The 20839-nt window shown below is 53.5% G+C and overlaps 7 protein-coding genes across 7 annotated transcripts; 3 read left to right on the forward strand and 4 right to left on the reverse strand.

Annotated features, from left to right (window-relative positions):
* Positions 1–157: 157 nt before the first annotated feature.
* On the forward strand, positions 158–2561 carry M406DRAFT_347558 (FAD/NAD(P)-binding domain-containing protein; the record flags this gene model as incomplete). Its single annotated transcript, XM_040922309.1, has 6 exons — positions 158–559; positions 602–1064; positions 1139–1296; positions 1374–1597; positions 1659–2061; positions 2131–2561. The coding sequence occupies exons 1-6, from the start codon at positions 499–501 to the stop codon at positions 2559–2561; spliced, it is 1740 nt and encodes a 579-aa protein (XP_040773511.1). The 5' UTR covers positions 158–498.
* Positions 2562–2755: 194 nt separating this feature from the next.
* Positions 2756–3697, reverse strand: M406DRAFT_280667 (ACN9-domain-containing protein). Its single transcript, XM_040918412.1, has 3 exons — positions 3494–3697; positions 3241–3340; positions 2756–3125 (listed from the first exon to the last, which is right to left on the reverse strand). Exons 1-3 carry the CDS (start codon positions 3566–3568, stop codon positions 3037–3039), a joined length of 264 nt encoding a protein of 87 aa, XP_040773512.1. The 5' UTR covers positions 3569–3697; the 3' UTR covers positions 2756–3036.
* Positions 3698–4854: 1157 nt separating this feature from the next.
* M406DRAFT_352811 (uncharacterized protein) lies at positions 4855–9185 on the forward strand (the record flags this gene model as incomplete). The annotated part of the gene is made up of 7 exons (XM_040922713.1): positions 4855–4900; positions 4988–5126; positions 5179–5862; positions 5938–6098; positions 6163–6391; positions 6447–6874; positions 7010–9185. The coding sequence occupies 7 exons, from the start codon at positions 4855–4857 to the stop codon at positions 9118–9120; spliced, it is 3798 nt and encodes a 1265-aa protein (XP_040773513.1). The 3' UTR covers positions 9121–9185.
* A 153-nt stretch (positions 9186–9338) lies between these two features.
* Positions 9339–11651, reverse strand: M406DRAFT_332917 (P-loop containing nucleoside triphosphate hydrolase protein; the record flags this gene model as incomplete). The annotated part of the gene is made up of 3 exons (XM_040920792.1): positions 9339–10387; positions 11279–11348; positions 11439–11651. 3 exons carry the CDS (start codon positions 11649–11651, stop codon positions 9339–9341), a joined length of 1332 nt encoding a protein of 443 aa, XP_040773514.1.
* A 1685-nt stretch (positions 11652–13336) lies between these two features.
* On the reverse strand, positions 13337–14172 carry M406DRAFT_103194 (uncharacterized protein; the record flags this gene model as incomplete). The annotated part of the gene is made up of 2 exons (XM_040915054.1): positions 13561–14172; positions 13337–13507 (listed from the first exon to the last, which is right to left on the reverse strand). Coding segments are annotated over exons 1-2 (669 nt in total), but the record flags the coding sequence as incomplete, so codon positions are not given.
* A 1659-nt stretch (positions 14173–15831) lies between these two features.
* Positions 15832–19144, forward strand: M406DRAFT_92923 (uncharacterized protein). The gene is made up of 2 exons (XM_040926235.1): positions 15832–16441; positions 16550–19144. Exons 1-2 carry the CDS (start codon positions 16247–16249, stop codon positions 18887–18889), a joined length of 2535 nt encoding a protein of 844 aa, XP_040773516.1. The 5' UTR covers positions 15832–16246; the 3' UTR covers positions 18890–19144.
* A 19-nt stretch (positions 19145–19163) lies between these two features.
* M406DRAFT_323596 (uncharacterized protein) lies at positions 19164–19886 on the reverse strand. Its single transcript, XM_040919788.1, has 2 exons — positions 19622–19886; positions 19164–19528 (listed from the first exon to the last, which is right to left on the reverse strand). Exons 1-2 carry the CDS (start codon positions 19685–19687, stop codon positions 19238–19240), a joined length of 357 nt encoding a protein of 118 aa, XP_040773517.1. The 5' UTR covers positions 19688–19886; the 3' UTR covers positions 19164–19237.
* Between the last annotated feature and the right edge of the window lie 953 nt (positions 19887–20839).

Here is a 20839-nt window from a genome sequence, read left to right on the forward strand (position 1 = left end):
TTGCTTTCCGACCCCGAACCTTGCGCAGGAAGATGTCCTTTTGATATCTTACTTTGAATCCTCCTCCTCCTCCTCCTCCTCCTCGTTGTTGTTGTTGGATGATCATTTAGGTTCACCTGTCTCGTGGAAGTTCATGATCGGCTATATGTTGCCCTTAATAAGAGTGACCAGTACCTCGTGTTCTTGATAAGACATCTCCTTCTTCATCCACCACCACCACCACCTCCTTACTTCCCTTTTGGTTCATCGGACCGACGGCACAATCCTCCTTGTATTGGCGGGGACTCATTTCGAGTGAATATCGCTGTATGATTTCTGCCGAGGTACTGTAATCGACACACACCCTGAGAGTCACTTGTTGGCGTTGCAAACACTTAAACCGTACACTGGTCTTCCTCCGCCTTGTCACTGCATAGACATTAGTTTGTGCCTTCTCTATATAAAGGGCGAGACATCGCCTTGGACCAGTCTTCTTTCTTCCTTCTCACACCATCCACAATGGGCGACGCCTTTCAGCACGACCTCCTGGAACACGACGACGACTACACATCTAGCATGAGTATGCACACTCCATCCACCAAGGGCGACTGCAGCCATCCAGCCTATACTGTCGAGGAGCAGCCACTCGGCACGCCTAAACATCTACGCATCGTCTGCATCGGCGCCGGCATCTCTGGTATCAACCTGCTGCGCACCCTATGGCTCAACCTCCAAAGCTACGAGGCTGTGGTCTACGAAAAGAACGACGACGTGGGCGGCACCTGGTTCGAAAACTCTTATCCAGGCTGCAAATGCGACATTCCCAGCCACTGTTACCAATACTCGTGGCGGCAAAAGAAGGATTGGACTTGTTTCTTCGCGCCTAGCGAGGAGATCAAGGACTACTTGTGCCAGGCATGTAAGGACGAAGGCCTGGTGGACTCGATCAAGCTGTCACACCAGGTCGTCGCGGCTCGCTGGGATGAACCGTCGGGGCTGTGGAATCTCAGGATTAGGAATCTGAAGACGGGTGATCAGTTCGACGATACAGCGAACTTTTTGATAAATGCCTGTGGCATATTAAAGTGAGTGTCTTCTTGCCTATCTCTGGTACAGAAACACCAACAGGAGGAGTTTTATATGCTGACTGAGGACATAGTAACTGGAAGTGGCCAGAGGTCGAGGGTCTGCATGACTACCAAGGATCATTGATACATACAGCTGCCTGGCCCAAAGATTTTGACTATCAGGGCAAGACAGTGGCTGTCATTGGTAACGGCGCTTCGGGTGTTCAAGTGCTGCCTGCAATACAACCAGGTCAGCCATACACACACTCTCTTCCTCTCTTTCATACAATAATCGAGATGCAGCCAGACTAATACGAGATATTATAGGCACGAAGAAACTCTATCATATCGTACGCACACCGACATGGATCCCCCCGCCATGGCGTCAGGCACAGATTGCAGCTGGTCGGGGACAGATGCTGAAGGAGATCGCCGTGGACGAGAAGGAGAACTTTACGCCAGAGCAGCTCCAGAGATTCCAGGATGATGAGGAGCTCTACCGCAAATTTGTGAAGTCCATTGAGAAGGATACTGGAAGCAATTTCGCCATGGTAAGGCTTCTCACCCTGCCGTCTGCTTGAGAATCTTTTGTTTCTAACAGGATGCCGACAGTTTGTCAAAGACAGCCCCATACAGGCTTTTGCCACCGCAAAGACGAGAGAGTACATGACGTACATGCTTGGCGGCGACGAGAGACTGTGCAAGATGCTCATCCCAACCTTCCCGATCGGTACTCGACGTGTGACTCCCGCGCCAGGATACCTGGAGGCCCTGAGGAAAGAGAATGTCGAGGTGGTCAGCGGCAACATCAAGAGATTCGTGGCCGACGGCATCGAGATGGACTCTGGCGACGTGCTCAAAGTCGACGCAATCGTCTGCGCCACGGGCTTCGACCTGTCATTCTGCCCTCGGTTCCCTGTCGTCGGGCGCGAGGGTAATCTCCAGGACATATGGAGGAACACCACCCCCAAGGCATACATGTCGGTTGCCGTTCAGGGGATGCCGAATTACTTTAGTAAGTTCCTACCATCACTTAACTCCGCTCCGGATGATGTGTCAGCTGACCTTGCCACCTACCTAACAGCATTCCTCGGCCCCAACGGCCCCATAGCCCACGGCTCCGTCTTCACGCTCAGCGAACACATTGCCAAGTATATCACGCGCATTCTGAAAAAGGTCCAGACAGAACACATCCGTTCGCTCGCGCCCTTACCGCAAGCCGTCGATGACTACAACGAGCACATTGCCCACTTCATGCCTCGGATGGCCTGGGCCGCGCCGGGCAGGTCGTGGTTTAAGATGGGCAAGGAGCAAGGCCCCGTCGTCGCGCTGCACCCCGGCAGCCGTGTGCACTTCTTCCACATGCTGGAGACGCTGAGGGCGGAGGACTTCGAGTACGTGTTGGATGCGGAAAGACAGAACCGGTTTGGGTACCTGGGTAACGGTTTTTCGGTGAGGGAGCTGGAGGAGAGCTGGGACCCAAGCTGGTATCTGGAAGAACCGGCCACGGTCTGAGAGACACAAGGGTGATGGCTGATCCTTGCCCTCGTGCGTTATACGTTGGGTGATTCTTGGTTTTTATGGCATTGGTGGTAACTGGCTGGCTCTGAGCACGCTGCTGGCTGGATGAATCACAACCAGCAGGGATAACACGGAGAGGACAGATTAATATTGCCTGTCCATTCTTGGGGCAAAGTGGGCCTGCGACTGATAGAACAAGTTCCTTGAGGAGGTCAACTTTATACATGATAATAGAACAAATTATCGTACTTTTACCTTGCTTGCTAAGACAGGAGGTGGTTACAAGGTGTCAACGGCCCCATGAATGAAAGGCACAGCGCAAAAGGCACAAGGAACCGCTTTAATCCCAGGGTGGGCTTGCTCGCTCTGGGCCAAATTTTGTTCTAAGACACATGTTTGAGCGTGCTTGGTCCATATTGACCTGCCTGTGATAGACGTGCATTCAGCTGCTCCTGTTCACTGCAGGACATCATGATACCGAGTCCTCCGGGTCACCGCCACCCTCCCGCTGCTTTTTGATGGCCTGCATCAACTCGTACAGCTGCCCTATCTGCTGGTCTGTCACGGAACGTCAGTTACAGCCTTTGAATTCCTGGTTTACCTCCCACCAGGAATGTACTTTCACCAGACGCAATGACGGTGGGAGATTCAAAGGTTGGGCGAATAGACATACCATTCATCTTCTCGATCTTCCCGGGATCTAGCTTGTCACCCACCCACGAGTCTCCCTCAATCTTCTGTGCATACAGCTGCCACTCTGTCAAGAACCCAATCTAGATTTTGTGGCAGCCGTCCCAATAATTGATCAGTCGCAATGTCCTCCTCATTTCCTTTCCCTCATTGCTCTCCATCCCTGCCCCTTCTTTCCACATCCTCATCGCCAGAACATGAAGGAAAAAGAAGAAAAAAAGGGGGTTCCAACGTACTAGATGGGCTGGGTTGTCTACCTCCCTGTGAGCCCTGAACTCGGCCTTGACATACTCATCGCCCAGCAACCTCATCTGCCGCGGGAGATGTCTCCTGTGCGCCCGCAGCAGACGCCGGTACAGAGGTATCGGCGGCAACAGGGCCAGGGGCTCAGGTCTCAAGCCGCCGGCGCCGCCGCGCGTGGCGGATGTTGCTGAGGCCAGGAGGCGGCGGGTCGTTGCTTGCATGATGTATGCTTCTGAGACCTTGTGATGAGAACAGGACAAATGAAAGAAACAGGTTGGTGGAGAAGAAGGGGTGAAAGGGGGGGAGGAAAGGAGAGGGAAGGGAATCCCCAGACAGGTGAAGACTGTGGAGCACGTCTAGACAACTCGTGGCGTTTTTGATGGTGGAGTGTGACAGAGAATTGAGGTTTGGTGATATGTGAGGCTTTGTTGCCTAGGCGAGGACGGAGGAGAGGAGCGGGTGCCTGGTGGTGGAGTGAAGGCCTCATACAGTTCGGAGACAGTGCGTGGACAGGACATTTTTTTCGGCACGTTAGCGCCCCCAAGGAGCATGCACGCCCAGTTTGTCGGCAGGTACTCGCGCGCCGTTCTGCTTGGAGAAACTTGTCGGTCCGTGCCGAGAAGACCAAGCCGCCCTGTCTCTCCGTCTCCTTTCTCTCTGTGTCTTTCACTTCAAAGACACGTGCCACCATAACCACGGCAGTTTTCATTACTGCTCTTTTCATATATGAGAGGAAAATGTTGTCGATCAATCTCCCGCTATGCAGACAGCCTCAACTCGTCAAGGACAAGCATGGTGGGAGGGAAAGCATGACTAACAACAATATTGAGCCTTGATATGTCAAATTGGTAGGCATCAGAATTCAGACGAGCTCGTCAGTCACACACCGAAACGAGATCACGGTCAAAGCAGCTGCCCAGGCCTGATGGTCAGCTTGAAAGAGCCCTCTGTTTGGGGGAGGTGGGGGGCTGTGCCCTCTCTCATCCGGACTGCGCCACCAAGGATCCTTACACCAACATTTCAGGTCAGTTTTCTCATTGGGAGACGAAAGATATGCACTTTGATGCGGTTGGATGTCTTTCTGGACGGGGACAGGCTACATGCAGCGGCAGGGTGGATGCTGTGAACCCTCACCAGGGTGTCGGCCGAAGGTCGATCGTTCCGATGGGTCCTCTGCGGCACCTGCATGTACATAAGCGCCCTGCATGGCCGGCCCCAACATGAACTGTCTGGCGGAGGCAAAAAGCTCCTTGGTCTCTCCATCTTGATATCTTCGGCCTGCTGTTATCATATGGATTCTTTTGTCTAGTGATTCTGCCTTTTTTTGCTGCTGGTGGTTGTGGCTTCTTTGACGATGTCGTTCTCGGATGAGAAGGAACCCGTAAATCTCCTCGCCTTGGGTATGTCTCCCTATCCATCTCATCTCGGATTGGCTTTGACTAAATGCCGATGTATGCCAAACATCTCAGGCTGCTAACATGGGACAGACGGCGGTGGGATCAGGGGAGTCTCGGAGCTCATCATACTTGATGAGCTGATGAAGCAGATACAAATCAGAGGAAATCTCGCTCGGGTGCCGAGGCCGTGCGTCTACTTCCATCTAATGGGTGGCACCAGCACCGGAGGGTCAGTTTGCCATGCTGCATTCTTCGCTTCGTATCTGACAGTTTTGGTTCAGTCTGGTCGCCATCATGCTCGGACGCCTAGAGATGAGCACCGAAGAGGCTCTGTCTGCATATGATAAGTTTGCACAGGAGATCTTCTCCAAGAAGAACAGGAACATGTTGAACCCGGCTGAAAAATATGGAGCCGTGGCTCTCGAGCAAACGGTGCAGAAACTTGTCCATGACTGTCAGAAGGGCCCTTCCATGAGAGACTGCCGCCCGTATACGGCAAAAGGGAGGGCCTTTGTCTGCACAATGCCGCAGCACGATCGAAACGCGACGGTACGCCTTCGGACTTATGATGTTGAGGGCGACAAGTTCTCCAAGTGTCAGATTTATCAGGCCGCGCGGGCAACAACGGCAGCATCTACCTTTTTCAAACCTATGCCTATTCAGAACGATCAGGGCGTGGTGACAAACTTTGTTGACGCTGCACTAGGCCGTAATAACCCAGTCGGCATCTTGCTGGAAGAGGCTGGGTCTCTTTTTGGCACGCGGCGCCGGCTCGGGTGCGTCGTCAGCCTGGGGACTGGGTCTCGAAAGACAGAGCTTGCAAAGGGCAAATCAAAGGCCAAGCAGCTCGTGAGCCTGCTCAGTGTTTTGAAAGAGATCAGCACTGATACACAGAGGGATCACGAACGGATGTTGAGCATGCTCAAAGACTTCCCAGATACCTACTTCCGGTTGAACGTCGATGGGTATGTACCACCCGCATATAAGCAAGCCTCTCTGTTGGTATTCGCGGGCCCCATGAGCTAATCATTTGATCCAAGAGGTGCCGAAAAGATCAGTCTCGATGACTGGGGAAAGATTGGCCTTCTGAAGGAGAGGACGAGGAAGTACCTCCAGGACAAGGCGGTGGCGGACTGCATCGATAAGCTGGCCAAAGCGTTGTTGCGAGGTACTTCCCACGGCCTGACTCTTGCGCACTTGGGTAGGTATTTTTATTATATTTAAGAATAAGTGGATATGGAACTTCGTCTCTAAGAACTTTTTAGGGGGCCTCGACAAGGACGTCATCATTCGGGATACGCAAAAGGCCAAGCCAAGAGGGAGGGCGAGTACAATATTCACCGGGCGAGCCACCATCCTGAAAACCCTACGCGAGCATTTCAATCGACAAGACTCCGGCGATGTCTCTCGGAGAGAATTCCAATTGTGGGGAATGGGCGGAGTTGGAAAGACTCAGATCGCTCTCAAGTTTTCTGAAGAGTTTGAGAGAAATGAGTGCGTATAAGGTCGCCCCAGAAAATGCCTCTAGCGAGGAACTGACAATGTGAAGCTATAAAATACTATGGATCGACGCAACAGACGTTTACACTATCGAGCAAAGCTATCTTCGCATCGTGGAAAAGGATCTTCAACCCGAAAATCGGGGAGACGGGGCGATCACCAGGCTATTGGGAAAGCTAGAAGCGAGTGACAAATGGCTGCTTGTGTTCGACAATGCGCCTGAGAGGGGCCTTGGCCCTTGGATCCCGGACGGAAATAGTGGGAATATCATCTACACTACTCGCCTGAAACACCTCGAGCGACGACTTGCACCAAACTGCGTATCTTACGTCGACCAGATGGACGTTGCAGATGGCTTGACACTCCTTCTCCGGTCGGCACGAATGGACGAGGGCGAGAAGCAATACAGAGACCTTGCCAGACCTGTTGCGAAAGAGCTTGGGTACCTCCCTTTGGCACTTGATCAAGCTGGTGCCTGTAAGCTGACTATTCCTTGTTCGAAGTCTTCTTGCACAACACCTATTTTCTCTTTCTTTCCTTCTTTCTCTCGTCCTTCTCCTCTTCCTCCATTTTTTTCTGTCCCCAGGGAATTACTGACATCATGCTTGCCAGACATACACATGGCCCCATGTCCACTTGAGCGCTTCCTGGAGAAGTTCAATAACGAGAAGGATGCATTGCTAAGCAACCCGATGTTCAGGGGTGAAGACAACATTCGTAACTTGCCTATCTATGCGACTTTCAATATCTCTTGGGACGCTATCAAGGCATATGCGGACAAGAGGAAGGATGTCGAACGGGCGACGGAAGCACTGAATGCCCTCCAGCTGCTCAACTTACTGTGCTTCTACCACAACGAGGGGTTTATCGCCCAAATGTTCGGATATGCCGCCAAGAACAGGGCCGTGTACGACCTGACCTCTGCGCACCCTCTCGAAGCAGAAGGAATCTCACTCGAGCACCTCATACACATGAGCTACACAGAGGACTTTGATATGCCCGGCAACGAGTGGAACCGTGGTGGTTTCGACATGGGCATCAGGTTCTTGGAGGAGTTCTCCCTTCTCAAACATGACTACCGCAACTTGCACACCAACATGCACATCCTAGTACACGAGTGGGCGCGGAGACGTCTGACACCGGGACAAAGAGCCGAATGGGGAGGAGCAGCTAGACGCATCCTCCTAGACTCGTTCAACTTTGAATCCTTGGGCTCCTCTATTGCTCATCGTCGTGAGATGGTTGTGCATCTCGATGCATGTGTCAGGTTCGTTGATCCTGACAACCAGAAAGTTGACCTCGAACCGGAGTATCACTTCAATATTGCCAATATATATGAAGCCGCCAACCGGTTCGAAGATGCCAGGCTAGCACGTGAGAAGTCGACTTTCTTCGCCCTCCGCCGCGCCGCAGGATTCTTCACTGAAAATGTACTTATGTACATGTACATGCAGGCAGATGACTACGGCAGCCACTGCGACATCGCCCAAGCAGAGCAAATGTACCTCGAGATTCTGGACCGGTTCCAGCTTATTGTCGATCAAGCCAAATGGCAGGCAATCCCGTCGAGAAAGGGGAAGCGTTCAATGTTGAAGTTGTCGAGAGACGAGAAAAATGCCGACAATCGTCGTGAGGAAGTTCTCGATTTCAATCTGGCTAGGGACACCAAAGCTTCACTGGCGTTCTTATACTTCGAGCAGGGTCATTATGAGTCGGCCGAGCCACACCTTCTAGACATTCTGGAATGGGCCAAACAAGACACCGGCAGAGAGAAGGAAAGGGCCGTTATCAGGGCTCGTGATTACCTCGCGACCATTGCAAACCCGTCTGGCGCCCGGCCGTCCGAAACCTCGGAGGAGGCAAAGGCGAAATATCTCGCTCGGGAAGAGGAGTCCGGCTCTGATAGCTTCGGCACCCAATCACTGCGGCGCAACTTTGCCATCCAACTTGTCAGGGAGGGCAAATTAGAGGAGGCCTTGGACGAATACCACCCCATATGGCTTTGGTACTGCGACAAATACGGCAAGGAGTCCAACAAGACTCGGCAGGTTCTTGACGCTATGGTGCTCACAATGCACAAGGTGGCACCCTGCCATGGGTTCACAGCAAACGTATTGATCATGTCGTTCAGCTGGAATCACTTCACATTTGGACCGCAGCATCTTGAAACATTGGAGTCCCGGGGTGTGTTGGCAGATGTTCTCTGCGACATGTGTGCTCTTGGAAAGGCCCTGGAACTGGCCGAGGGCTCTGTGAAGATCGCCAGAGCCATCTATGGGGAAGGCGGCCGGACAACCCTTTATCACATCGACGAATACCGGAGAATACGCGAGCTCTACGAGACAATGCCCTTGTTTATACGGCTGAGGGTTATACAGGATAAAATTCTGGAGGAGAAGAAGGCCCCTTTGACATTTGGCCCCCTCCACGAGTATTCTGAAAAGCTCGCAGACTGGGAGCCGCACCCGATTGCAACACCCTTGACTCCGGAGGGCACAGAGGTCCGAGTCGTCAAGGAGGAGATCCCTTTGACCTTTGGTGTCGCGTTGCGTTACAAGCAGTTGGATGTGGCCGCTGCCGACTTCCAGATTCCATCTCTGGAGGCGATCATACCAGACACCTGGCTATTGCTTTGTCGGGACGCTAAGAGCGACCCCAAATTTCGTGATCCGGGACCGTTCTTTAACGACAGATTTCTGAAGCGATACAAGGAAGGTCTCTAGGACCTGCAGATTTTCAGCACCAAGTTTTTGGGTATCAGCTATGGAACTTCATTGTTATCTGACTCTACAAACGCATTCCGTTAACCACTTGGTGAACGATGGGACTGAGACACCACATAAAGGAGCCAAGGTCTCTTGGTATAAGTAGCGACGGCTGTGAGACCGATCTTATCCGACATTCGTCACTTAATGTCCGTATCAGAGCAATCTTCCGCAATCTACGATCCCATCGCCTCAGATATCCAGTTCGCCTGTATGACGCTGACCTTCTTGGCATAATTTTTGGTTGTAAAAACATGTTCCAGAAACATGATAGCCTCCCTCTTCTGTCCATGCATGACACTCGCGGGGTGAATTGCAACGACATGCTTTCCAAATGTCGTCATATAGCTGGCGTCTGGTGCTAGGAGGGCAGTTTTCATTGCGAATCCGGTCAAGAAACATTTGAGGATGATCTCAGCGCGCTCTGGCGATGTGGGCGTGAAGGGCTGAGGATCCTGCGGCGGAGCGTCGGCGAGCATCTTCTCTTTGAGACACAGGCCCCGTAGCTGCTTGCGAATGTTGAGCGCTTGCTTCATGACCCTGGTGTTGACCTTTCTTCGCTTGCACCACTCGACCCGGTCGGAATGTTCTGCCGTATACTGCTGCACTGTGGTGAGGTAGGTCAAAAGATCACCCTCGCGGCGGTATAGTTCCTTCCGGCTTTCTTGTATTTCTTCGATCTCCTCCTCGGAGCGGAGCTGATAGAATATGTCGTCTCCAGCCGTTAGGCAAGCAATGATGTCGATGGCTTCCAGGAGACAGTCGTTTTTGGGGTCTCCTGCCGCAAGCAAGACCCGCCCATACGGTGCGGTGACTGGGAAATATGCCATTTTCCTTCCCATCTCTGTCAGAGATCCATCACCTGCGATAGCACCGAGAACGTGCAGATGAAGCAGCGCTTTCTCGAAGGCCTCGTCATCTGGCGTGTCCATCAGAGGGAAGGAGAAGATGTCGTTAATGCCTCGCGCTTTCATAGTCAAGACCGCTCCCAAGACGTCGATCCGTAGGATCTCTGGCAGATCTGAGTCCTTCAGGATGTTCTCATAGCTTTCTTCAGTATACAGTCTGTAACACTGCCCCGGTGCTTCTCTACCAGCTCGTCCCGCCCTTTGGATGGCTGATGATTTCGAGATCGGTTTGGGGAGTAACGACTCCATGCCTAGCCTGACACGATATTGCTTCACCTTGGCCTTGCCGGTATCGATGACATATCGAACTCCAGGCACTGTGACCGACGTCTCAGCAATGTTTGTGGACAAGACCACCTTTCGAGCAATTCTCCCAGAGACGGGCTGGAAGGCTTTCTGCTGTGCTTCGATGGACATCTGGCCGAAGAGAGGTACCGGAACAAGTCTGGGCACGTCCGAGGCTAAGGTTTTGGCGAAATCTTCGATGATCTTCTGGGCAGTCTCAATTTCCTCCTGTCCAGTGAGGAAGGCCAGGATATCTCCAGGGCACGGCTGTTCGGTGTGTATTCTTGTGATGGTCTTGATGAGTGTATCTTGGACGTCTGCAACCGGCCTAGGGGTGTGGATAATGTTGACTGGATAGAGACGACCTGGAATGTCCAGAAAGGTCGGCTCCCTAGGCTGACCGGCGCGATCGACCGTGAAGAAATTCCTGATCTTCTCCACCTCTGCGGTTGCGCTCATGATTGCTACCTTCAATGGCACCCCGCCGCGACCAGCCTTGTCGTCGCCGGAGATGATTTGCTTGAGGAAACCTGAGAGTAGATCCACATCAACGCTCCTCTCATGAATCTCGTCGACGATGACGGCGCTGTACTGTCGCAGGTGTGGATCGCGCAGTAGCTCTTGCAGGAGCATGCCTTCTGTCAGGAACTTGATCTTGGCTCCCTTGGGAACATTGTGATCGAAACGGACAGAGTACCCAACGAGGCCCTCCAGGCGACCAGTGCTCTGATGATGAAATGGTGTCCCAGCTTCCTTGGCCACTCTGTGCGCGAGGGTTGTTGCAGCTACGCGGCGCGGTTGCGTGATAGCGATGGTTCCTCCGACCGAAACATCCTCAATTCGGTTTGCCGTGCGTATCTGGACTATCTTCTTGCAGCACCAATCCTCAGTGAAGAGAAACTGGGGCACCTGGGTACTCTTACCAGAGCCCGTCTCCGCCACGACAACAAGCACATCATTTTTCCTCAGGGCATCTCGGATGTCGTTGCGGTGCTTCCAGATCGGCAATGTTTCACGGGTTCGCAACAGAACTTTGTCGCCTCTTTCTTGTTCTTGATGTGAGCGAGAGGTAAGGCCTCTTACTGGTGTTTTCTTGGCGCGAGAATCTGTGCTTTGTGGTTTGCCTTGCTGTGAGGACTCATCCTCTTGTGTACCATCTGGAGGATTGGTGGCACCGCCGCCTCCAGGCACACCTGTATTTTTTGGCACGCCTTTTAGATATCCTTCGATGGAGATGACTTTATCACCGATTTTGACAAAGGCGCCAGCCTCAGAAGTTTTTCGTCGCTTGGGCATCTTGGCGGGCCTTGGTGTTGATTGGTCGAAAAGAATCTGAAAGGCTCCTTGCGGGTGGAAAAGATGGATGTTGTTGCTAGGATGCGTTGATTACATAAGCCTCTAGGCTCACACATATACAGCAACCACCACCCACACGCATGTCTTGAGAAGCAAATACGAAGAACTTACTCTGAGGAGACAAGAAAAGAAAAAACTCGAAAGGAAAGGAGAGCATAAGGAGCTGGGATACGGTTCACATGAAAATATATTGAGAGGCAAAAATTGCTCACGCCAGGGACCAATGTGTCAGAGGGGGTTCATCTTCCGTCTTGGATGCTGGAAAATTAAGATGATCTCCAGCTGCACGGTGTAGCCAGCTGTAGACCGGTAGCAGAAATTCCAAATGGTTGATTTGATCGCTATTTCGATAACCCAATGGTCAAGACGTGCCTTCTATTCGACAAGAATAGGCAGCCACGGGGATAGTTAGGTGGCGTGCGGTGTGGCGGCAGTGGATTGGGAGACCTCATTCACGCAGTGGCCCCAAGGCCAGAAACAGATATTGCAATGCCTCGAACGAGATGGAGCTCAACCCTCATCATATGAGCTCTTATAATAATGAAACTGAAGTAATATATGGAAGGATCTGTATTGAGCACAAAGGGCCAATCCATCGCATATGGCCAAATCATCATTGAGACCGGGTGATGCTGCAGCCTGAGAAGAGGTATGAGGATATGCCAATTCTGATACTTGTTGCTCAGAAGTGGGGAGCGCCACATCAACCCAGAGACTTCTAGACAGACAAGATCGAATACCTTCGTTCTGAGTGCTCAACGTATGTGGTTCAGCATCTCTCTGTTTCTCCGGACCTGTTTTGTCCCGGTTAGTAGAGGTTAATTTTGGAAGGGAAAGGAAAAATATCTCGATGGCTAGTCCGCTCGAGATGTGCCGAGGCCTCGGGAGACAACAGTGCAAAGCTCCATGGCCATATTGGAAACCCCCGCGTAAGGATTGAGAGTTGACTTACTCTGTCGTCCACCAAATCAACCTGCGCCAGATGTTAGTGAACGCGACTGCAACAGGGTACGAAAAGGCGAACATACCTTGCCGCTAACGTCGTTAATTTGAGCGATGCTCCGTTCGAGTTTGCCAGTCATAGCTGAGCTGGCCATATTCAGGTTTTTGCTGACGACAAGCACATCGTCCATCAGGCCTCCAATTTGTTCTTCCTGAGCTTGACCCTCTTCGTCATCTTCTAAGGCGAATTTGTTGGCCGGCTTGCCTGCACCGAGGAGCCTAGGTCCAGATGAGGCCCTGGCAAGCTGTTGCATATCTTGCTCCATCTTCTGCCGATCCGTGTATCCTGCTTGTAGTGTCTGCTCCCTTTGCTCTCGGTCCTGTCGATTGTTCAACACTGCCATCTCGGCCAGCTTGTCCTGTGCCTTCCTGCCAGGCTCGACAGGTATGAAGAATGGCGTATCATTCAACTTCCGGAGCGTCCTACATAAATTCAATAGGATGAGTATCTGACAGGACGGCATGGCATATCGAAGGAAGATGTGAGATTGCAACTTACTTTGTCTTGGCTTGGCCGTCCCTGGCGTGCGCGAGCGACGAATCCAGATTTTTATTACTGGACACACAGAGTTAGTCAGTTACAAGCACATGAGTCGGAGAAGAAAAAAAAGAGAAAACATACGCATTGAACATCATTTCGTCCTGCTGGTCGATTCGCACCAACGTGCCAGTGGCTTGCTCGAAGGCTTGGTTACCCATCGCAAGGGTTCGCTGAAGAGCTGCGATACTCTCGTTTCTCACCCCGTGGGCTTCGTCGACGTGGGCCTGCGCCTGCGCTTCCGCCTGCTCCTCCTCTGCTAGTCGTTAGAGAACAATGCCAGTAGTCTCATGGCAGTGATGTACCTACCTGTCAATTCCCGCTGCGCACCATAACCACCATACTCATCGCCTTGGGGCCCGGACTGTGCTTGCGGCTTCGAACCGCCGTACGGATTGTATCGTTCCTGGGCGTTGCCGAAGAGAGCAGGATTCCTATCGCCGCCGGCTGGTTGTGCGGCGGAAGCCTGGCTGCGGTTGTTTCCAGCATCAGAGTTGAAGCCACCGTACCCACCGGGCGCAGGACCCGAACCGGTGCTGCCATATCTGTCGGTCCCGTAGCCCTTCTGGTTCCCGTACTTCTCGTCCCCGTATCGGCTGCTCGCGATGGATGGGCTGTGGTAGGATGGAGGAGGAGTGTTCGAAGCAGTAGGAGCTGTGCTTGACGAGAGGCCGGCGGGTCGCCCCTGGGCAAGGTCGTTTCTGGCTTGCTGGTAGGGAGTCAACGGATTGGAGAAGGGCACCTGAGCGCCATCTTGGGCGTAGGGGTTGGCGTTGCCGTCCTTCTTCTTCTTGCTGAAGAAACCCATTGCTTTCTGGTGATAGGACGGTCAATAATCGAATCTACAGGTGAGAACAGAGACTGTAATGACAACGGTAATGGTACAGAATACAGACAGATTCAAGGTCGGATGCGTGTGTGAGAGAGAATCGGAGGGGAAAGAGGATAGATGTAAGCACCAGGAGGACGGATGGAGTGTTTTGGTTTTAATGGAACCGAGGTGGAAAAGGGGGCGACATGACTTTGAGACTGCGGCGCGTTTCGAGAGACATGGGATCGGGGGTTTCGATAAGGTGGCGGTGGAGAGGCTAGAGGAGCCCTGGAGACCTGGAGTGGCCGCTGCGGGAGCTTGGGAAGGAGTAGAAGGGTCCACTAGAGCCGACCCCTTCTCCCCGAGAAGAGCCACTAAGGCATGGCGATCATCCGTCCCGTCAGGCACGATGGGCGGTGGACCGCCTGGCGCAAGCAGCCTAGGAACGTTGAACCACTATCGTGTCTTCTATAATAGGTTTCCATCCCGTATTGCGTAACCCGTACTGGTCACTTACCAGACCAGTAGCCAGCCAGATCATCTCGTCCAGAGATTGTGTATGGAAATTGCCACTTGCAGGGCCGTTGGTAAGCCGACGACCAGGCCACCGCAGCACTCACGTTAGAGACATTGGATGCACCTGCAACAGCTGTGTTGAAGGGGCAGTGCATCGTATAAGGAAGGGTTCGCGGTGACTGGTGCAAACTTAGTCTCACCTTGTCTAGGGTCCTTGGAGGTGGGCGCTTGTGGGGGCCGCCATCCTCGTTCCACCCACGTCCCCTGCCATGACCTTCACGAAGCACAGCAGCCGCCTCGTTGTGTCTATCTCGCAGCATGGTGTCATGGGTCGTAGCCGCCGTCGTAGCCGCCGAGGGCGGAAGGATTTGGATATCCGTATTGCTGGATCCAAGGCCAGTTGGCCTCGTCCATGGTCGCCGCCGCGGCCTAACCTCGACTTCATCTTCGTCTGCAAGTTGCACAGCACTGTCGGCGTCGCTGTGACTGTGGGAATCGCTGTAGTCGTCGTTGTTGAAACTGGATCGGTAAATGTAGCTGTAGGTGTCGCTCTTTGCGTCCTCAACAGCCGTCTTCCTGACTGGCGTCTTGTCCAAATTCGAGGGCGTCCGCGGCCGTTTCGACAGCGCAGCCCTGGGCGTATTCTCGTCGCTTTTCATCCTCTTGGATGATGTGCCGACCAACATGGTCGTATCTGGTGGTTACTTAGATCCACTATGGTGATTTGATTAAGTTGCTGGTCGTAAAAAAAAAAAGGAAAATCTCAGAGAGGGTTGTTGTCGGCGTGACTCCTTTGTAGCTCGCATGTGAGCGCTGCGCAGCGGTACGAAAGTACAAAGGCCTGGTTGGTCGCCTTTGCTTGGGCCCCTCTGGTTGGCGGTGCTATGGGCGATGCCGCTGACTGACAGCAAAAGGTCCAAGGTTTGAGTCGGACCTGCCGTGATGGCCTTCGATAACAACTCAACAACTCATCCAGATGTTGCTTCCTAGAACAAATCCCAACAGAGAAACAAGATTCCACTTCGAATCATCTACTTACGTCTTCACAATGTCTCTCTGAGCCGCCTCACGCTGCTGCAGACGAGCCTCCAATAAAACCCGCGGCATTATTACCGTCGCAACCTTGTCTTCGACATCTCTACCGGAGCCCACTGCAGTTCTCCATCCTCCACTTGCCCTCTCACGCAAGTAGCCACGCACAGAAGTCAAGATGTGGCCTCAAATAACAAGATCATCCTACTTTTCCGTTATAGATTTAAGGTCCATACGAAGGCATATAAGCAGACTTGAGAGCTTAAGATACTGAGACTACCGCCAGCTACCCTGGACGGGGACGATCCATAACAACGAGAGCAACTACGCCAGACTCTCTCGACTGAGCCTGCGTGTCGACTGCCCTTGATCCTTCATTCCTCCCACTGCCATACCGCAGCTAAATCTCTCTGCTCGAGCTGCTTAGGGGAGACCTCAAGTCTAGACTGGCCGGCCGCTTCATCGTCACTGCTGGATAGACTGCAGGGGCACCAAACCCCACCAGCGCATTTATCTCCCTTTGCGAGCTTACACACACCGCTCTGGTGAGCCAAGGACACACACAAGAAACCCTAAGGACTCGCTCATCTGTCGACATCAGTCAGTATCTCGAGTACACTCTGGTTGACAGCAACCATGTCGGTGTTCACCTTTGGCACAGAGCCAACTCGGGTTTCTTCTCCATGGCACCAACCTTCCAGGACCCCGGATGATACCGTCACCAAGCTCGAGGCCGAGCCGCAAGAAGGGGCCATCGAGTATAAGCTGCATCTCCTCCTACGTCCAAGACGCCCATACCGGACTGTAACCACTGGCATTGCTTCGGGGTCCGTCCGAGACGAGGCCTCGTCGGCCTGGGACCCTCTGGCAGGAGATCTACCTAGCCTGGGACACTCACATATCATGGCAGATGGGCCTTCGACACCCCTGGGATCTAAGAAGCGAAAACCTCCCACCGAGTACTATGCGACAACTACCGAGTCTCGTAGGCTTCGGCTGTACCACCTTACGACCCAACTACTCTGGAGGCTCAAGCAGTCCATGACGAACGGCCCCCTGGGAACGACAGAGTCTCTGATTCCCAAGTTGCCGGCTGACAGCGTCGACCTCGCAGCGGCGGTTCAGCCCGGGACCCTGTGGCAGGGCCTTGAGGAGTCGAGAGGCGCTCTATACGAGATAGGCGTATCTGACGATGGCACTTTGGTGGGGCTGCCCGCCGACGAGATGGAGGAGAGCCTCCTGACCCTGCGGGTCATGGCTGCTAGTCTAGGCTGTATCGTGAATGTGACTCGACGGCAGTATGTTGGGGAGTGTGAATGGTCTGATTGCCCGGCGGCGACAGGAGACCCGGAGCCATCAGCCATATATCGCGAGCAACTGTATGTGGCCGAAGCCCTGGTGACCCCATCACGCGGAGCGGATGACAAGGCGGCTGGCCCGGTAGACGAGATGCCGTTCGCTCCTCCGAAGCCGGTGTCGAATGTCGAGGCCAAGTCTACGGTTGAGCAGCTTCGGGTCACGCTCACTGGACCGACTGATGGCGGCAAGTCTACCCTCCTCGGGACGCTCTCCACCGGAATCTTCGACAACGGCTCAGGTAGAAGCCGTACCTTCATGCTGCGGCACCGGCACGAACTGACATCTGGCATGACAACCTCCCTCTCTCATATGCTGATTGGATACAAAAACAACGGCTTAGACGAAAACCAAATCTATAGCTTCTCGGACCGCAACATTGACTCGTGGGAGGCCATCCATGATTCCTCACGGGATGGGCGGCTAGTGTTTGTCTCGGACTCAGCAGGACACCTCCGATTCCGAAGGACCGTCCTGCGCGGTCTCGTCGGCTGGGCTCCTCACTGGACCCTCTTGTGCCTGACTGCGAACGATGGCGAGCCGAAGGGGAGGTCAGCGCCGACGACCCCACAAGATGAGGCGGAATCCGCACCCCTCGAGGTAGACCAAGGGAAGGCATATCTCGGCCTGTGTCTCAAGCTGCGTATGCCATTGGTCATCGTCATCACAAAGCTTGACGTAGCTACCACCACCAGCTTCCGCAGCACCCTGACCAAGATTCTCGCCGCCGTTAAGAGCGCTGGCCGGATCCCGAAATTGCTGATCAAGCAGAGGGTGCAGTCTGACCCGACAAGGGTCCCGGCCATAGACGAGGACGACTTACAGCTTCTCATCTCAGAGATGCAAAACAGTGGCACTCTCCTTGACTATGTGCCCATCGTGTCAACCAGTGCAGTCAAGGGTGAAGGTATAGGCTTGCTCCACGCGCTTCTACAGAAGCTGCCGATACCGCCTATGCCGACGGCACGAGATTATGTCGGCCTGGCACTTAATCCAGAGCAGCCCGACGCAGTCTTCCACATCGATGACAAGTTCAGCCTCTCGGCGCTCTACGGGAACGCTGTCAAGGAAGAAGAGGATGCAGATCACGGCACGGTCGTTGCAGGGTATCTCCGCTTTGGACACCTTGCGATTGGAGATCACATTTTGGTCGGGCCCTTTCCGCCGGACGATGACTCCAGCGCCATCACGCCGGAAGAGCGGGCGTCGCCAGGTGGAGAGGGCCTGTCTGCCTCGCATCCCTCGTCCTCAGAGCTCGGCCGCCTCGCCATGCGAAACGCCGTACCGGCCTCTGCCATCAAGGGTGAGTGGTACAACGCCCATATTGTTACGATCCGAAACCTGCGCCTGCCCGTACGCATACTTGAGCCGGGCCAAGCAGGGACCATCGGCGTCGTCTTCGATATGCCCAAGGAAGACCTTTCGGATAGCATATTCGAACGCCCGCCTCGACCGACGCCCAAGATCCGCAAGGGCATGGTGCTCGCCAGGCCCAGTAACCACATGCTGGAGACGGGCCTGTCGTTGCAAGCGGCCAGCGGCGTCACCGGCGCGTTTGAGGACGAGGCAACGGCCTCGTTGATCGTGGGGAGTATAGTCAAGGTGTACATTGCCAGCGTCCGTGCCTCGGCGAGGATATTACGCGTCTCGCCCACCTGGACGTATCCCGACGACGCCACCGCCACCGGGGCTGGTGAACCAGAGGAGGATGAAGATGTCTTCAATATTAGCATGGAGAAAACCGGCGGTCGTGAAGACCTGCAGGATGACGACAGGGTATTGCTGTATGAGGTCCAGCTCGAGCTACTCACGCACAGGGAATGGATTGAGATGGGCTCGCAGATGGTGATTCTAGAGGGCGCAAGCAGAGACAGGTCGGGCCTGGATGGGTTCGTGGGCAAAGTTATAGAAATCGCGGAGTAAGCGATACACATCGTTGTTGACATTGGGTATGAACCGGGTTGATTTCCTTAGTTTCTTCTTCTTTCCTTCCTTTCTTTTCATTTTGGCCCTCATTCTTCCCCATATTCCTGTCAAAGCATACATTTGGGGTCTTTGCTATTCAAGTCTGGAGATCGATGTTCATAGAGGGATGTTGGAAACCACTTTGCCTCGCGAATATCCATATCCTACTCTATTGCATGGGTATATAGCGCATGTATTGATTGTTTATGTTGGCATGTCCGGCTCAGTTCTTAGAACGCCCCCGCTCAGCGGGTTGTTCCTTACAGCCGCAGCCCTGTGCTTATGATATAGTGTTGTCACCAGCTCCTACGCCCTGACCAGCCCAAAGAAGAGCGTCCAAGTTAAGACGAAGCCAGCCAGTCCCCCCATCAGCCCGCTCGTCCACAGCTCTAGCGGGCCCCGGAAGTAGCGGCTCGTGTCGAGGGCGGGCTTGCCAGCGGCGATGGACTCTGGGGCGACGCGGAAGAAGTAGAATAGTAGGGCAGTCAACAGGGTGAAGACGATGTAGAAGAGGAAACCATCGTAGGATTCGAGACCGAGAATGCCAGCGGCGACGCCAAAGAGGGAGGCTGTCAGGGATTGAAGGTTGGAGAGAGTCTGGTAATTTTTTCCCCACCAGAGGAGGAAGTATTAGCTGGGAGAAGGGTGACGAGTTGGTGTAAAGGACCAGCCGGAAGACAGGCTACTGACCTTTGTGTTGTGGACGACAGACTCGTTCACAATGGGCGAGATTTGGAGCTCCTTCTCGGTGGGCATCTTGACGGTGTTCTGCGGGCGCTCTCTATCCCTAGTTGTTCACCATCCCAACTCCCCTCTTTGATAGAACAAAAAAGTATTGAGTCGTCCTTATTTCCCTATCATGTATAGGACGTGTTTCAGCTTGATTGATTGCTTGACGGTGACGGTGATGGCGACGCCGAGGTGGTGGTGTTGGTGGGATGCTCTTTGACGCCGTCATCAACGACGTTGAAATCGCAGCAAGCACAGCTGCAGCTGTTTGTCGCCTGCCCAGTGCGGTTAGACTCTCAAGACTAGGCGAAGATCTCCTGTGCACCTTTCCCACCCTGCGCCCCTCTTGACCCCCTGTGGAGATGGGCTGCATACCACCATAGCACTACTATGGCATACTTTAGTACTGTACTGTAGCCCCAGTATGTGTACGGCAGTCGTGCTACTGGAAAGCACTGGCTCTGACCAGGGCCTGGCATGTTTCGAAGATCGACCCCGACAGAACCCCCTGCAGAATGGCACCTGCCCAGACCAGCCTGCCCAGGTCCCAAGAGCCTGGCGTCCACTCAAAAGTCGGCTCGCTAAGTAATTACAACGTACGTACACACTGCAGGCGCCAGGCTTTGACGAGCGGATCACGGCCGAGGCCTGCACACCGACTCTGAACTCCTCATCGTTGGATTCGGTGTGTCGGTAAATTGAGTGAGAAAAGAGGGAATGAGAGAGAGAGGAAGACAGAGAGCGTCTGTGTTTCTTGTATCTCTGCGTCGATTACAAGCCAGAAAATCTGACCAAATCTTCCTCTGCTTCTTTTCCCTCCTCCTCCTATTCTTCCTCTCTTCCGCTTCTCGTCCGCGTTGAGTCTCTCTTTCTAATTTAACTTTAATCTCGAACCCCCCTCCCCCCTTGCCGACATCACAATCACCGACAAGCGAAGTGACAAGTGAGGTGCGCACAGGACAGACAGACAGACAAACACAAGCTCGTGTCCTTACTTGTTCGTCTTGTCTTGGACACCACCCTTTTCTAGAAATTCTACCTCGTTACCGTTTTCGGTCGACGTCACGGAGATCAAACTTCCCGAGTCCGCAGATCCGAATCCCCTCGAGGCTTATAATTTGACCATCGAAGCGCTATTACGGTTCCTCGAGTAGTGGCGATCCCACCTTTCGCCTAATC

This window comes from Cryphonectria parasitica (assembly GCF_011745365.1).
Source record: "Cryphonectria parasitica EP155 unplaced genomic scaffold M406scaffold_7, whole genome shotgun sequence".
Lineage (NCBI taxonomy): Eukaryota > Fungi > Ascomycota > Sordariomycetes > Diaporthales > Cryphonectriaceae > Cryphonectria > Cryphonectria parasitica.

What these genes read in the sequence shown, in the direction of transcription:
- M406DRAFT_280667 (XM_040918412.1), bottom strand. Translation starts at nt 3,568, where the DNA reads ATGAGGTTGCTGGGCGATGAGTATGTCAAGGCCGAGTTCAGGGCTCAC. An exon ending in TAGACAACCCAGCCCATCTA is followed by an intron (nt 3,341 to 3,493) that starts GTACGTTGGAAC and finishes CACAAAATCTAG; the next exon opens with ATTGGGTTCTTGACAGAGTG. An exon ending in GAAGATCGAGAAGATGAATG is followed by an intron (nt 3,126 to 3,240) that starts GTATGTCTATTC and finishes GTTCCGTGACAG; the next exon opens with ACCAGCAGATAGGGCAGCTG.
- M406DRAFT_92923 (XM_040926235.1), top strand. Translation starts at nt 16,247, where the DNA reads ATGTCGGTGTTCACCTTTGGCACAGAGCCAACTCGGGTTTCTTCTCCA. An exon ending in CTGGCATTGCTTCGGGGTCC is followed by an intron (nt 16,442 to 16,549) that starts GTCCGAGACGAG and finishes CTGGGATCTAAG; the next exon opens with AAGCGAAAACCTCCCACCGA.
- M406DRAFT_323596 (XM_040919788.1), bottom strand. Translation starts at nt 19,687, where the DNA reads ATGCCCACCGAGAAGGAGCTCCAAATCTCGCCCATTGTGAACGAGTCT. An exon ending in CTGTCGTCCACAACACAAAG is followed by an intron (nt 19,529 to 19,621) that starts GTCAGTAGCCTG and finishes AAAAATTACCAG; the next exon opens with ACTCTCTCCAACCTTCAATC.